The sequence below is a fragment of the Lonchura striata genome, unplaced genomic scaffold, assembly GCF_046129695.1.
Source record: "Lonchura striata isolate bLonStr1 unplaced genomic scaffold, bLonStr1.mat Scaffold_219, whole genome shotgun sequence".
Lineage (NCBI taxonomy): Eukaryota > Metazoa > Chordata > Aves > Passeriformes > Estrildidae > Lonchura > Lonchura striata.
In genome coordinates, this window is record NW_027461135.1 from 87,328 (window position 1) to 101,380 (window position 14,053).

The 14,053-nt window shown below is 37.1% G+C and overlaps 1 protein-coding gene across 1 annotated transcript in view; it reads left to right on the forward strand.

Moving 5' to 3' along the window:
• Positions 1-14,053, forward strand: part of LOC144248643 (rho GTPase-activating protein 10) — a gene marked incomplete at its 3' end in the record, with an annotated part of 102,442 nt that overhangs the window by 57,014 nt on the left and 31,375 nt on the right. The window contains exons 6-11 of the mRNA XM_077790683.1: positions 1,207-1,317; positions 3,320-3,424; positions 7,008-7,137; positions 8,406-8,512; positions 10,137-10,231; positions 13,145-13,226. Of these exons, the coding sequence (XP_077646809.1) occupies positions 1,207-1,317; positions 3,320-3,424; positions 7,008-7,137; positions 8,406-8,512; positions 10,137-10,231; positions 13,145-13,226 (630 nt within the window). The remainder of the gene's footprint in view (positions 1-1,206; positions 1,318-3,319; positions 3,425-7,007; positions 7,138-8,405; positions 8,513-10,136; positions 10,232-13,144; positions 13,227-14,053) is intronic.

Sequence of the window (14,053 nt, forward strand, 5' to 3'; positions counted from 1 at the left end):
TCATGTATATATGATTAGAAGCTTAGCTGACAACTCAAACAATCCTGTGTTTATAGGCTGACAACTCAAACAATTCCACAATTTATGGGATGCATCAAAATGGCATGGCTTGTTGAAACACATTTGCTTACTTGAAATACTTATCAGGGCTTTATTTATTTAATGGTATTTGTGGTTATGCCCCTTTAACTGCTGAGAGTTCTCTAGCACAGAGAAGTAAAGCCAAGCATGTCTTAAAGCTAATTTGGTTTATCCTCTTAAAGCACAGCAGTCAGTGTTCTGACTGAAAGATGTAATCTCAGTATTTAAGAGTCTGATAGTAAGTCTTGTCCTTTCTCCTAACCCTTTCTCCTCTTCCTCTGGTAATTCACTATAGATGCATTTTGTATTATCTTTGTGGGCAAAGACTTAGTTACTTAGAGGAGGAACCTTTTCTTTAATGTATTTTAATAACAGTTTCTATTACCAAGATTTAAGATTAATTTAAGCAAATCTTACATGCATCTTAAATAATAACTTCATAAAATAATGGGTAGATGCTAGAAAGTGAAATATTTATATGTATATCGATGGCAGTTGAAATGTAACTGTTCAGCATCAATATGGTGCTGGCATTTCTGCAAAGCTGTGCTAAATATCAGCTTGCAGATAGAAAGGCTGCATTTTCAGACACTGGATGCTCTGGGAAAACTTGTACCAGTAAGTGAACTTTTTTTCTATTGCATTTCTTGCCAGTGAAAGTGAGCTGTGGGACAGGTACAACAACATTCTGGCTATTTAAAGCAGTTATTTGGGTTATAGAGTAAAATTTACAGCACCAGCACTGTAGTTTTCAAAAATAACATTTTCTTCCTTAATTTGATTGGAGAGATGACTTCCCCCTTTTCTAATGGACTATGCTCTTAGCTCCCTCTCTCTTTGGGCAGGTACCTTTGCAATGCTGTTAAAAGTTGGATTCCCTAGAAAAGAAGCTTGAGGAGATGTTGCTGGAATTTTTCTGAAAAGTCCAGCCTCATGATTCAAAACAACCTATGTTACCTAGTAGAAGGGAATTGCTGCTCCCATTTAAAAGTAAATGAATGATCTGGGTTGTAATAAATCCCTCAAATATTGTGAAAATCATCTGCTTGCCACTTCTGTGTGTGTGTGTGTTATCTTGAAGCTGCCTGCAAAATGTTTGTGAAACAAGGTGTGCTCTTTGTGCAGGCAGATAACCAAGTGGAGCAGAACAGGAAGCACTTCTATGAGCTGTCGCTTGAGTACGTGTGCAAGCTGCAGGAGATACAGGAGCGGAAGAAATTTGAGTGTGTGGAGCCTGTAAGTATCAGGGAATTCAACCTACTCTACCTTTCATAAAGGAGGGAGAAGGAATGCATTTGGACAAAAGCCAAGCTTTGCTTTCTGGAAAACACAACCAATTGAGTGACTTAACAGAATTGAAGTTGACTTGTTACATCTGTACAGATTCCTAGTGCAGAAAAATCTAGCCAGGCATGTCAAATCTTACATCAGTAATAAGAATTGATTTGGACCCTCTGATGTTGATTTTCAGAAAATGTGTGAAACTTTTTGTTGTACTGCAAAAACCTCAATTCACATTTTGAGATAGAATAGAGGATATAAGAAGATGGTGTCAGGATTCTTGCCTTGAGTTTTCTAACCAATGAAATGTTATTGCTGACTAATGCAAGGAATCTAATTTTAATTATGAAGGTTGGGCTTAGAGGCCTGCTAGTAAATAATTGCAGATATAAATCAGTTAGGAGGGGGCTGCTGGGTAAGAAGCCTGTTCCTGGGTAGCCTGATATGTTTAATTTCACTTGCAGTTGAATCTGTGCAGAAATCAAGGGTTTTAATTTAATTTTGGTGGAGATGGTGCATGCACTGATGCGACTTTCTTAATCTATGGGCAGAACTTATTGTAAAATTTTTCTGAAATGTACATTAACTTGGTATTTTAAATGCAAATTTATCAAACAAGAGAGCAGTAAGTGTAATACTGAGAATAAAGGGAGGATGGATTGTAGGAGTGACTTCCATTCTCTCTTATTCTGAAATCTGTGCTTTTGTGCCAAGTTTGTCCTTTTATTCTAATAGAATTACCTTAATGTAATAATGAAAAAAAGTGTCAAATGACCCTAATTAAAATAGCTGGTCATTATGCAGTCAGTTATTAAGAACTGTCTATTCTAATATGATAATTCCTGTATTAAGAAAAAATGCTAAAATACTTAAGGGGGAAAAAAATTACTGCAATTATATTAGCATTGTTTAAAGGAAGGCAAAATGCTGCGAAAAGAGTGATTGTATGGGGTTTTTCTGGTGTAAATATGTTGACCTTTTTATTTTTTTTTTTAATTAAAAAAAAAATTCTAATCCTAAGTACCTTTGCATTTGGCTATTGTGTTTCAAACTGTTTGAAGTTTCCTCAGAGCCAGACTAAGCAAATTTTGTTCTTACAACATGTCCCTTTCTCATTTCTGAAAGCTCCTTCTGGATGGTGCTGTTGCCTAATTTGTACTTGAAGTTTACACTAGGCTAGAAAGCTTTGTGCCAAATTCCTTTTCCCTTAATATGTAAAATTTATGGGGCTTTTTTGCATTTGTTGAAAATGCTTTATTTGCTGTATGACTTCAGACTTCTATTAAATACATACTTTGGCTTGCTCTCTTTAGAGAGTTGTTCTTTTATGTCTCACTTGCTTTGTTCCAGCAGCCTGAACTAAAAAGGAGAGTTAGACAGGACTACACCTCATGATGCTTCCAGCATAGTGCAACTTGTTTGTTCTTTTAAATTGGAATACTAAAGTCAGCACATGCTATATGGGTCACTTGCTGATTCTGACAGAAGGTCAGATCTGTGTACAAAAAGCAGCAATGGGCAAAGCTTCCTTCTTCCAGAAAACTGATGTGACAGTCATCTCCACATGGTCATTAGCAGAGAGAGGAATGACCAGGGAAATGATGACGAAAAGACAGAATGATCATTACCTCCTTGTGCACAAATCTGAGTTCCAGATGTCATTGGTATCAGAGCAATTGTAGGAAAATATTACATAGGAAAGTTTGGGAACATGGTATCTACATTTCCTATGGTCAAATGGAAAGTAGAGATCAGCTGTGAAATTCCAGAGACAGGACCATCCTAAATGTCTGTATACATGGATCATCATTTGGATTTAGATATTACTCATAATATTAGTGGAAATTTATTTTAAAATAATCATTTTGTAATCTAAATTTCCAAAAAAGCCTATATGCAGCAATTGTATTGAAGTAAATTGAGTTTTTTTGTTCTAACAAGTTTTTTTCTATTTCAGGTGCTATCATTTTTTCAGGGTTTGTTCACTTTCTATCACCAGGGATATGAACTTGCTAAGGACTTCAGTCATTACAAAATGGCCTTGCAGATAAATATACAAAACGTAAGTTGAGTCTACTTTTTTGAGTAAAATCACTCGCTGAAGTTGCTGCATGTGCAGTATCTGCATTGCCAACGCTTAAGAATTTCATGTAAGTGCATTGCCTGTGAATTTTGGGGATATGGTGCCATCTCCTGGATAGCCAACCACATCACTGAACAAATCATCATTAACTCCTGCGAGTTCTTTGTAATTTCTAATAATACTGTAAAAAACAATCATGAAGTAAAAGGCTTCCACTCCTTTTTTTCTTATTTTTGGAGACAGAAATAATGCAAGGATTATTTAAAATTAATGAAGTCTGTTAAAAATGCATAAAACACTGGTGTATGGGTACACTCCAGAGTATGGGTAATGAAATATGAAGTTTTCAGAGTTTTGGGTGTGTTTTGAAATTGAGTATGTGGTGGTCATGTCTGAGGGTCATTGCCCTATAGGGTTACATTATCCATAACTAAGAAAACGGAAGAAAACCAACTGCTCACAGGAGTATGGAGTTTGTTTTGCAGAAGCCCTTTCAAACAAGAACACCCCTGTTAGTTTGGGGTGCAGAGCTGTGTAAGGAGACTTGGTGTTGGCAGCCATGGTGTATTGACAAAATTATCTGTTCCTTCAAGGACAGCCAAATGGGGCCACCACTACTTTAGTGTGCCCTCATCCCAGTGTGATCTAGACTGGGAGAGCACGAAACAAGGTGAAGGCTGAAGCAGTGGGACTGACAGAGTTACTAGTCAGGTGGTCTGTTTGCTTCCTTGAGATTTAGGAAGAATAAAGCTTGCTCAGAGGAATGTGGGTGTGCCAGAGGCCTCTTGGTAGGAAGCACACCACACACTTAAATGCAAACAATCAATTCCTGGTGGTACATTGGTTTTGTTGACCTCTGAGGGCATGTGGAATTAAGACACAGAAACTGCTTCTTGGAGAGGACAGTCTGTTTTTAGAAATGGCTTAACTAGCAGGGAGGCGGAAGGGAGGATTACAGTTGTTGTAATGCATAGTGACGTGATTCATGTGTCACGATACCATTCCTTTCATTTTCCTCCTGTGTGTTCAAGTGTCAAGTTTCGTTTTGAGGTGGTGTTTGGTTTGAGAAAGGGAACTGGTTAGTGGTAACTTTGTAAGCAGACTTTTGTGGCAGAAGTCAGTGCTTTTGGGGGAAATGTCAGGCCAGACTTGATTCTTCTGTGTGCTTAACAGGACAAGTTGCAGCTTAGAGGGGAATTGATGCCAGATGAAACATGAGAGGGAAACTCTGATACAGTTTTGAAGAGCTGGGTTTCAGGATACAGATGGAAAAGAGCCAGTGGAGTGATTTGAAGAAGTGATGATCAGTAATAAAGTAAGCTAATCTCAGCAACTGTGTTTTCAATTGACTGAATGGTATCACAGTGTGCCCCACGAGATTCTGAAGAGCTTGAGCTTTGCAGCTCAAGTTTTATGAATAGATGGAGGCTGTAGAGAGAAGGCAGAACAAGGCTCAACAACTCTCCTATGTAAAAGGAGAATAGAAGGAAGCATCTGAAAAGATTTTGAGAGAACATGACATATGCTCCTGTTGCTGAAGATCAGCCAGATATTCCAAAGGAAAAATGAACTGGGGTTTGCCTGTGGTACATCTGAGCTGCTGGCAGAACACTGGATTGATGTGTTAGAAATTGAAAGGTACAAGATCCACTACAGACAGCCTAGCTGGATATGGAGAGTGATTTAAGAGTTGCCAGTATAGCTGTAGTAGTTGCCTTTCCTTTCATTCAGGTTGACTTTTCTGTGAGAATTATCCTATGGATTTCTTCTCCACACCCTACCACAAACCCTGCCTTTGCTCACTGCCCATCTCCTCCCCTCAAATGAAAGAAAGAAAAACGACCCACCCCAGCCTTGTAGCCCAAGCTCTAGAAAGCTGATTCTCCCAAGAGTCGTGCTATCTTGTATGCTTGTCCTGGGGAGAAGATAAAACAGGTGAGGCTGCATTTTCAGAAAAATAAAGGTGCTTTCAGAAAGAAAAAAGACACATAAGCATGCATCTGGAACTAGGTGCTTTCCTTAAAACACATGTACCAACTTGGATTTTAAACTGTTTTTCAGTGTTTTAGCTTGGACAGCTGCATATGTAGAGAAAACCAGTTATTACCATGACTGTTGTGGTTTTGTTTGCTCATTTAACAATTACCAGTGTTTTCAGACCAAATCAAAGAGTTTCTTGTGTCAGGTGTGAGCTACTGTGTTGCTTCGTGTCATATAATTTGTGGGTGGCATGGTTATTTTCTGATTGTTTTTGCTAATATTCTGATAAATATTTCTCTTCCTGCTGCTTGCAGACTTTGGAATAAGTGACATTCAGGAATAATAATCAACTAGACTTCCAAGTTTTTTAGTTTGTTTTTGCATGCTTCTGCTTGTGTGTGGTCAAAGCATTTGGCACATATATAGTCTCAATCTGTATATACTGTTGATGACCTTCCTGATACTTTTTTCCTCAATTACCACAGAAAATCCTGTACTTCCTGATGTCAAGTAAGTCTCATGAATGAGGCCAATATATGTAGTAATATTTTTCTAAGGAAATTTCAATATTCAAATTTGTTTTGCACTCAATATTTCACTTCTTTCTGAACAGGTCAGTGCATTGTTTCAAAACCTGCTCTAGCAGTTGTAGTGTGCTTTCCACAGTCACAGCAGCTAATATCTAAACCTCACATTGATTTTGAAGAATATCAGAAAACTCGGAGAGTAAACACATATAGTGCTTTAGGACTACATGTCCTAAAATGGCCTGGATCATTGTCTTTTTTTTGTAGGTGTTTGTGGTGGGTTGTTCTTGGCTGGATGCCAGAGGCCTGCTGCTCTATCACTGCCCTCCTTAGCTCTAGAGTTTGTGGATCAAGAACAGGACAGGAAGATCAACTGCAGACCAATTAGAGGCAAAACAGACTTGACTGGGAGAATTCAGTTTAATTTATTACCAGATTAGGGCAGGATAATGAGAAATAAAACCCAAATCTTAAAAACACACCTTTCCATCAGCCCTCCCTTCTTCCCTCAGTGGTGCAGGAGAATGAGGGTTATGGTCAGTTCTTCACATGATATCTCTACTGCTACTTACTTCTCAAGGGGAAAACTCCTGACACTTTCCCTGCTCCAGCATGGGGTCTCTCCCACTTGAGACTTATCCAATGTCCATGGGGACTTCAGGGGAATCTCAGCTCTGGCACCTGGAGCATCTCCTGCCTCTCCTTCTTCACTGACCTTGGTGTCTGCAGAGCTGTTCCTCTCACATATTCTCGCTCCATTCCCTGGCTGCATTTGGCATTGTGTGGTTTTTGTCTCTTAAATACATTATCCCAGAGGCTCTGCCATGGTCACTGATGGGCTCAGCCTTGGCCAGTGGCTGATCTGCCTTTGAACTGTCTGGCACTGGCTCTGTGGGACATGGAGGAAGCTTCTGTCACCTTCCCACAGAGGACCCCTCTGTAGGCCCCCACCAGAAAAACCTTGCTGTGCAAAACCTACTGCATGATTCCTAGCAGGAAAAGTAAGTCTTTCTACCACTCTCATTACCAAAGGGTTTTGTGTTGTCTTGTTTTAGACACGAAATCGTTTTGAAGGAACAAGGTCAGAGGTAGAGGAGCTCATGAACAAGATCAGAAGAAATCCTCAGGAACACAAAAGAGCAAATCACTTCACGATGGAAGGCTACCTCTATGTACAGGAAAAAAGTAAGGTGTATTTTGTATTCCACAGTGCCCATATTAGGCATACAGGCAAGTCTTGTCTCTACAGGTAACATGATGATGTAAAGAATTTACTGTTGATTAAAGGGTCATCTAAGTATATTTTCAAAGTTTTTAACAGCATTGTTACTGTGGCTCATAAAAAAAAAATATTGAGCTGAAAATGTGACAGTTTTTAGTAAAAGTGACTGAATTCAGGAAGTTTTGTTTGACCAAAGAATGGATTTCATCTTATTTTTAATCCCTTACTAATGACCTCCCCTGGATCTGTCAAATGTTCGTTGTCAGCTAGCAACATGAGTTGTCAAGTTAACCTCTGAAAATTTGGCTTGTTGAGTATGATGAAATGAAGTGTCATTTCCTTGATTCATTGATACAGTTTCATTACCTAATTGTGATGATAGGGTCAAATAAAGCAGACTATATGTTAGGTAGCTGGTGTTAAAATTCTTGCTGTGAAGGTGCATGTTGCATAAATCATATCCTGTCAACACTTCAAACAATTATAAATCTTTCTCACACTAGTAAAAAAGCCAAACAAGATGCAGAGCTCTTGTTGCTCAAGGAATGACAATTTATTGTAATTTATTATTTATTTTTAAGCATTTTGCATAAATCATATTTTTGAGATATGTGCCCTTATAGAGTGAGAAGATTAATTTACTGACATGATTTTTTAGGAAAAATTAAGTAATAGAAGTGTGGAGATACAAAGGGTCAGAATCCAAGTTTGAACAGGTTGCACTATGGTACAAATCTCAGCAATATTGTTTGCAGTAAGCTGGGTTCTAAAATAAGTGTCTTCTGTCTGGGGTATGCACTGATTAATAGGAGAGAGTTCTGGTGTCAGAAGTTGTGATCCGGCCTTAATCATGAGATTATTTAGAACTTGTAACAGAGTAATTGGTGGTTCTTTAGCTACCAGGTGTAAATCTAGCTTTCTGTGTTCTTTTAAATAAAGTCTCAAGGGCGTATTTAGTATAGGGAAAAATTTTGTCTGTAGTAGTGAGAGAAAGATACATTAATAATTCTTTCCATTTGTTATTAAACATAAGAGTAAAGTATACCATGCATCGTATTTTAGAATAATAAGCAGTGGTTAATATTTGTATGATGTCTTAATTTGTACCTTTGCTTTAAATACTGCATTATTAGGAATTAATTAGGGCTCTAAGTATCATTTTAGAAAGCAGGAGAGGAGAATGCAGAAACTGGAAAAAGTACATACTATTTGTTGCTTTTGTATTATGTAGGGCCTGCTCCTTTTGGTTCCAGCTGGGTGAAGCACTATTGCATGTACAGGAAAGAAACGAAGAAGTTCTCCATGATTCCATTTGAACACAGATCAGGAGGGAAAGTTGTATGTATATTTATGTATTCTACTCTTACAGCTGTTCCATATTAAGATCAGAGAATGTGTCATTTAAGATGTGTCAAGTACTTTCCCCCTCTACCCTCCTTGCCCATTTTTTTCACCTTTCCTCATACAATTCAGTCTGCCATTGGAGGACATTAACCTGAAGTAGTGAATGGATTAATAGATAAAAATTCTCTAAACTTTCCAGTTACTTCCTTTTAGACGTCCAGAGGACCTGGCATGGATCACATGCAATGTTTCACCATTTAGAATCTTGTTTATCCATGAGGCCTTTCACTTTCTAAAGTATAAATCAGGAAAATATAACACATCTAGAAATTTCTTTATTAAATGATTCAGTTGGAGTTTTCTTTGGAGATGTAAATACTAGAAGTGGGACTAGAAAAGTGGATAAGAATGTAATTTGTACTGATAATTGAATGTAATTTCAATTATCTTTAAAAGCATCTGAAATATTCAAGACCCAAGATTTTATTTATCTTTAAATGGCTTTAATTCGTACTGAAATAGTTGGGAATTGATTACCTTTATAGATGACACATTAAATGAATGTATTGATAGGGATGAAATGAATTTTGTTGCAAGGAAATAGGATATCTGAATCTGGAAACTAAGGCTAGAGTCAATATGCCTCTAAATTCAGCACCCTGCTCTGTCTTCAAATTTGGTTAGGAAATCATGTTGTTGGAATTTTATCAAGTTATTATGTCCTATTAGTTTCAGCAGAGGGGAGATGGCTTTCATAATTTTGAAATTATGTGTATTTACAAATCTATTGAATTTTAAATATTTTAAAAGCTTTGGAAAACCTGATGTACTGAAAATTAGTGATATTTGGTTTCCTTAATCACTTCAGTACTTCTATGAATTTTTTATCCTAGTTTGTTCTAGTTGTAATAAGCCATTTTAGTTAGTATAGTATATAGTATGTGTGGCTGAACATTCAGCATTCTAAAACACATGTTTCTGCTGTATTAAAATATCTCCCGTTTAGAAACCCCTGCAATTACTCCTTCAGTGACAGCCTTTTATGTCTGGAGATGCTGAATAAGACAAGAAATAATTAAAATTTGCAGTTAATCTTGATTTAATCTGGTACAACTCAGGCAGCATTCAGAGATGGGTTTGGGATTCCTCTGTAAAATAAGATCCTAGTGTTGGTTTTGAAGAAAGGGAGAGTTGGTTCTGTAAGACATGTTACAGATAGTAAAGAACACTTCCTTTGTTCTGGTTAACGTAGCCTTTACTATGACCTTTACTATGGAAATCACTGTGGCTGACATAAAATGGGAAAAGTCTCTTTGTGTGTTTATAATGTAACCAGTGCAAAATATTTTTGTTAGTTTTTACTGAGTCACTCTGTAAAGTACCAGCTAAAGTGGACTCAACATTTTTAGATTTATGTCCCAGAAAAACATAGTATTTATGTTATTGTGTAGAAAAGTGAATTGCAAACATGGGCGAATTCTTTTGCAAGTGTCAGTTTTCAGTATAGCTTTCGCCATTTAATATAAATTTACCTTACTTGCCTTGTACAGCTGGCTTACTGGAGCTTATAAAAACTTCCAAGAACTGGGTCAAGCTTATAAAAACTTTCTTTTCACAGGGTGATGCGGAACTCTTTGTCCTTACGTATTGTACCAAAAGAAATACAGATACAATAGACAGGCGATTCTGTTTTGACTTAGAAGCTTCAGACAGGTAAGCTTGTGAAGCATCCTGGGAAGAGCTCTTTTGAAGCAGTAATTAAAACTACTGCAAAATTACTGCAGCCTTTTCTTCTGATTTCTTCAATCCTCAGTTAGAGTTCCAATGGGAATGGTCGCTGGAGGAGCAGGCAAGCACTGCCATGGCTCACGGGGTTTTACCTCAGCTGTGTATAGCAGAAGCAGAGAGGAACTAAACTGAAATGTAGACATTACCTGAGCTCACATTAAAGAAAAGCACAGAGTTAAGAGGGACTATTAAGAATTATCACAGTGAAGAAACATTACTTAAATTGAAGTACATACAGCTATAATGAGAGACTGATTACAGTAATAACTTACATAGTCATGACCACACTGTATCACAGTCCTGTGTTCCAAAATGGTGGGTTGCTGAGGAGATATGTGTTGCCCTGTTCTTTTAAAAGTTTTAAAGTTCTTCTGAAAGTTTTCTATGCCTTCTAATGTTTACATATTTCTACTAGAGTTTCTCACACACTGTCATGTAAATAATGATTGTTTTGTATTCTTCTTTGTGGGAGGAGAGAATTGATAGACTTACTTTGACCAGTGTGTTTGGAGAGGTGGCAATTTCACCCTCCAATACACTGTCACTTTTAGAATTCTATATATTGTGAGGTCAGAAATTTTCTCTTTTGCTTCCTTTTGTGCTTTCTATCTTAGTGTGTGTGTGAGTTATTTCATGTCCTAGTGCAACAGATATGCTGGATTTTCAGATTGAAATAAGGTTATTGGGATTTTGAGGCTTCTTGTGTCTGGAATAATCATCCACTGCATCTTGAACATTGTTGCCACTGTCTTTTTGAAGCACCACTTGTTGCTCTATTTCTAAAGAAAAGACTTGCTAATCTTTTTCTCTAAAGGACCTCAAAATTTGATAAACATTGTCTTTAAACAGTGTTCTAGTTTTCCTTCATTTATGAAAGTGAGGGTATCCAGCTTCATAAGATACTCCAAATAAATGAGGCTGTGGTAATGCTACATTCTTTGGATGCAGAAATGGAATTAAATGCTAGATATAAATTAGTGGATTGCTGTTGAGTTTTTGCATCCACCCCCTCTGAGCTACTATTAATCTATATGTTTGCTCATTACATTACACCAATTAACCACATGCTAACTTATAATATAGTAGGTCAAGTTTTATGGATTTTTTTTTTTAACATTAGATTCTTAGTTTTTTCACTTCAAAAGCATCAGGGCCAGTGCTCTCAGGCCCCCCTGTCCTGATTGCTCATGGTCTGCAGATATTTTTGTGATTATATGCTCAAACTTTAATCAGAGTCTATGCTGAGCTTGTGTGACCAGTTCAACTGGCCTGAAGCATGTTCATTCCTACAACAAGCGAAAGGTAAAGGGATGTAAAACTCCCTCTGCATCAGAAAACTTCTAGCCTGCATGGCAGATGAGAAGATGCTCGTTTACAGCTCAAGTGATGTTTGTCATTACTTTACAGTGTGGTTTGAACTTGCATTTTTGAGATGAGGAGGATGTGGTTTAGCTATTCTAATGCTGTGTCCCAGAAGTATGAAAGGGAATAAAGGTTTATACTCCAGGCGTCAGCTCCTCTTGGGTCAGTGTATTGATTGGTCAGTAGGGATAACAGATTTCAAACTGTCTGATAAAGTTGCTAAAAGGTAGCATGAGAAATGTCAGTCTGTTCACCTCTGTGTGTCATCTCTTTGGTGGGGTATCTGGAGTTTATACAGAGATGGATGGAGAGCAGGGTTTCCTTGATGCTGCAAAACACTTTTTCATTCTCTTCTCTGGTAAAAGGGGGAAAAATCTAGTTCCTCTTTCTGTCTTGATATAATAGATACAATTTGATCTGCTGTGACCTTGATATCAGACATTTTTCTTTTAATAATATATGTGTGTAGTACTGAGATGTTCCCATGGAGATTAGTTCTATGCTGCAGGCCATTAGCTTGTTTCCTTGGTATCAGTTCAGGGCACACTTATCCCTCAGCTTGTCCAAGTTAAAAAATAACACAGGGATTGACAGCTGGGCATGGATTTTCTCCAGTACTGTGCTTTGGAAGGAAGCAAGGTCATAAAATTTTAGGGATGACTTAAGTAGCAAACATTCAACCCTGTGTGTGACTGAAGCATAACTTTGAGCTAGCTGAAAATTTGCATATTTTTCTTTCAAAAGGAATGGTTGTATTTTCTTTAAATTCAGACATTTATGGCTCTCAGGGTGCTAAGATTCTGATTAAGTCTCTGGGAAGTGATACTTTTTTCTTTATACTCCATCAGGTTTACTTGAGGGTGACTAGTGGTAAATGTACAGAAATTTAAATCTTAAGGAGAGAGCAGACGTCTTCTAGGATAGGAAAAATTTATTTTATTAATAAAGAGTATTATCCTTCTGAAATAGTATTATCCTTCTTGATTTAAACTTTTTCCAATACAGGACAATGAGGGAAGGTTTGGTTTCCTTTGACTTTGTTTTGAAGACAAATAAATGGTATTTCATGCAGCATATACTGAGTTTGATGTATTGCTTCTAGGTTGATACTCTGATACCTTAACAACTGTAATTTAGTGAAAAGAACTAAATGGTTTTAAGCTATGATCATTGTTGCTGCTTTAAAGATGAAGATTATATATTGACTTAACAAATTCCATTTTTCCAGTGAGCTATTTCAAATAGTTTGCAGATTACATTAATTTTCCTTTTTCTTCCCTGTTCTGCCTATTTCTTACTGTATGTATCACGTCCATACTTTTTATTTTCAAAATCAGCATTGTTCAGTTATTAAGCAAAAGAAAATTAACCCTGACTTTTAATGCAATGGTCTTTTGCTTGTAGTTAAAAATAGAATTTGCCAAACATTTTTTAGTTGTTGGTGAATGCAGTTATGTTATGTTGGTACATTTGCAGGCCTGGAGTTCCTGTGACCATGCAGGCATTTTCTGAGGAAGACAGAAAGCTGTGGATGGAAGCCTTGGATGGAAAAGAAGCTGTAAGCATAATTTAAAAAATATTCTTTTATAGTGTAATGGGGAATTCTCTCATCCTCTGCTTTCTGATCCCATTTATACTTAATAAACTGGCTTTATGTAGTTTGCAAAATGATAGATTCAATGAGTAAAGAATAAAAGTGAAATAAAACTCAGGAGAGATGAGTAACTTGGTACAGCTCAGCGTAGATAACTACTGATGCTGATATGATAATTTTTTATTGTAATGTAATCAATTTTTATAAATGGTTTCCCATCCCAATGATAATATTGGTGTTATAGAAAATGTCTAGTATAAGCATGTTCACTTAGTCTTATGCTGACATGCTGTATTCCAGTGGCAAAACTTGCATGAGTGAGTTACATGGTGTTATTATTATATTTTTTAAAACCAGATCAAAAAGTTCTTGTCAATGGGACTGAGGTTGCACATGAATTTGCTTATTTCTGCCTCTCATCAGGAAATGAGTCTGAAATGCTGAATTGAATCACACTATTTATTCTTACAATGATAAATATATTGGTCTTATGGGCCAGAAATGATGGGGTTTTCTAGACAACGACACGGTCATGTCTCTGCCCCAGTAGTTGTTTGATTGACTCTTTGTTGCACCAATCTGCTTTCATTTGCAGAGATGTTTATTGCCATGACATGTTAGCTGAGCTGGACTCTCCAATAAGTTTAAAACTTCTGGGTGACCCAAACTGGAACATAAGTCCCAGGAATCATCACATTCTTAATAATTTAAATGACCTTGAAACTGTGGGAATTTAACCTGCAGAGAAACAGGAACGTGGAGCACACAAATCCCACTTAACTGGCTACAGC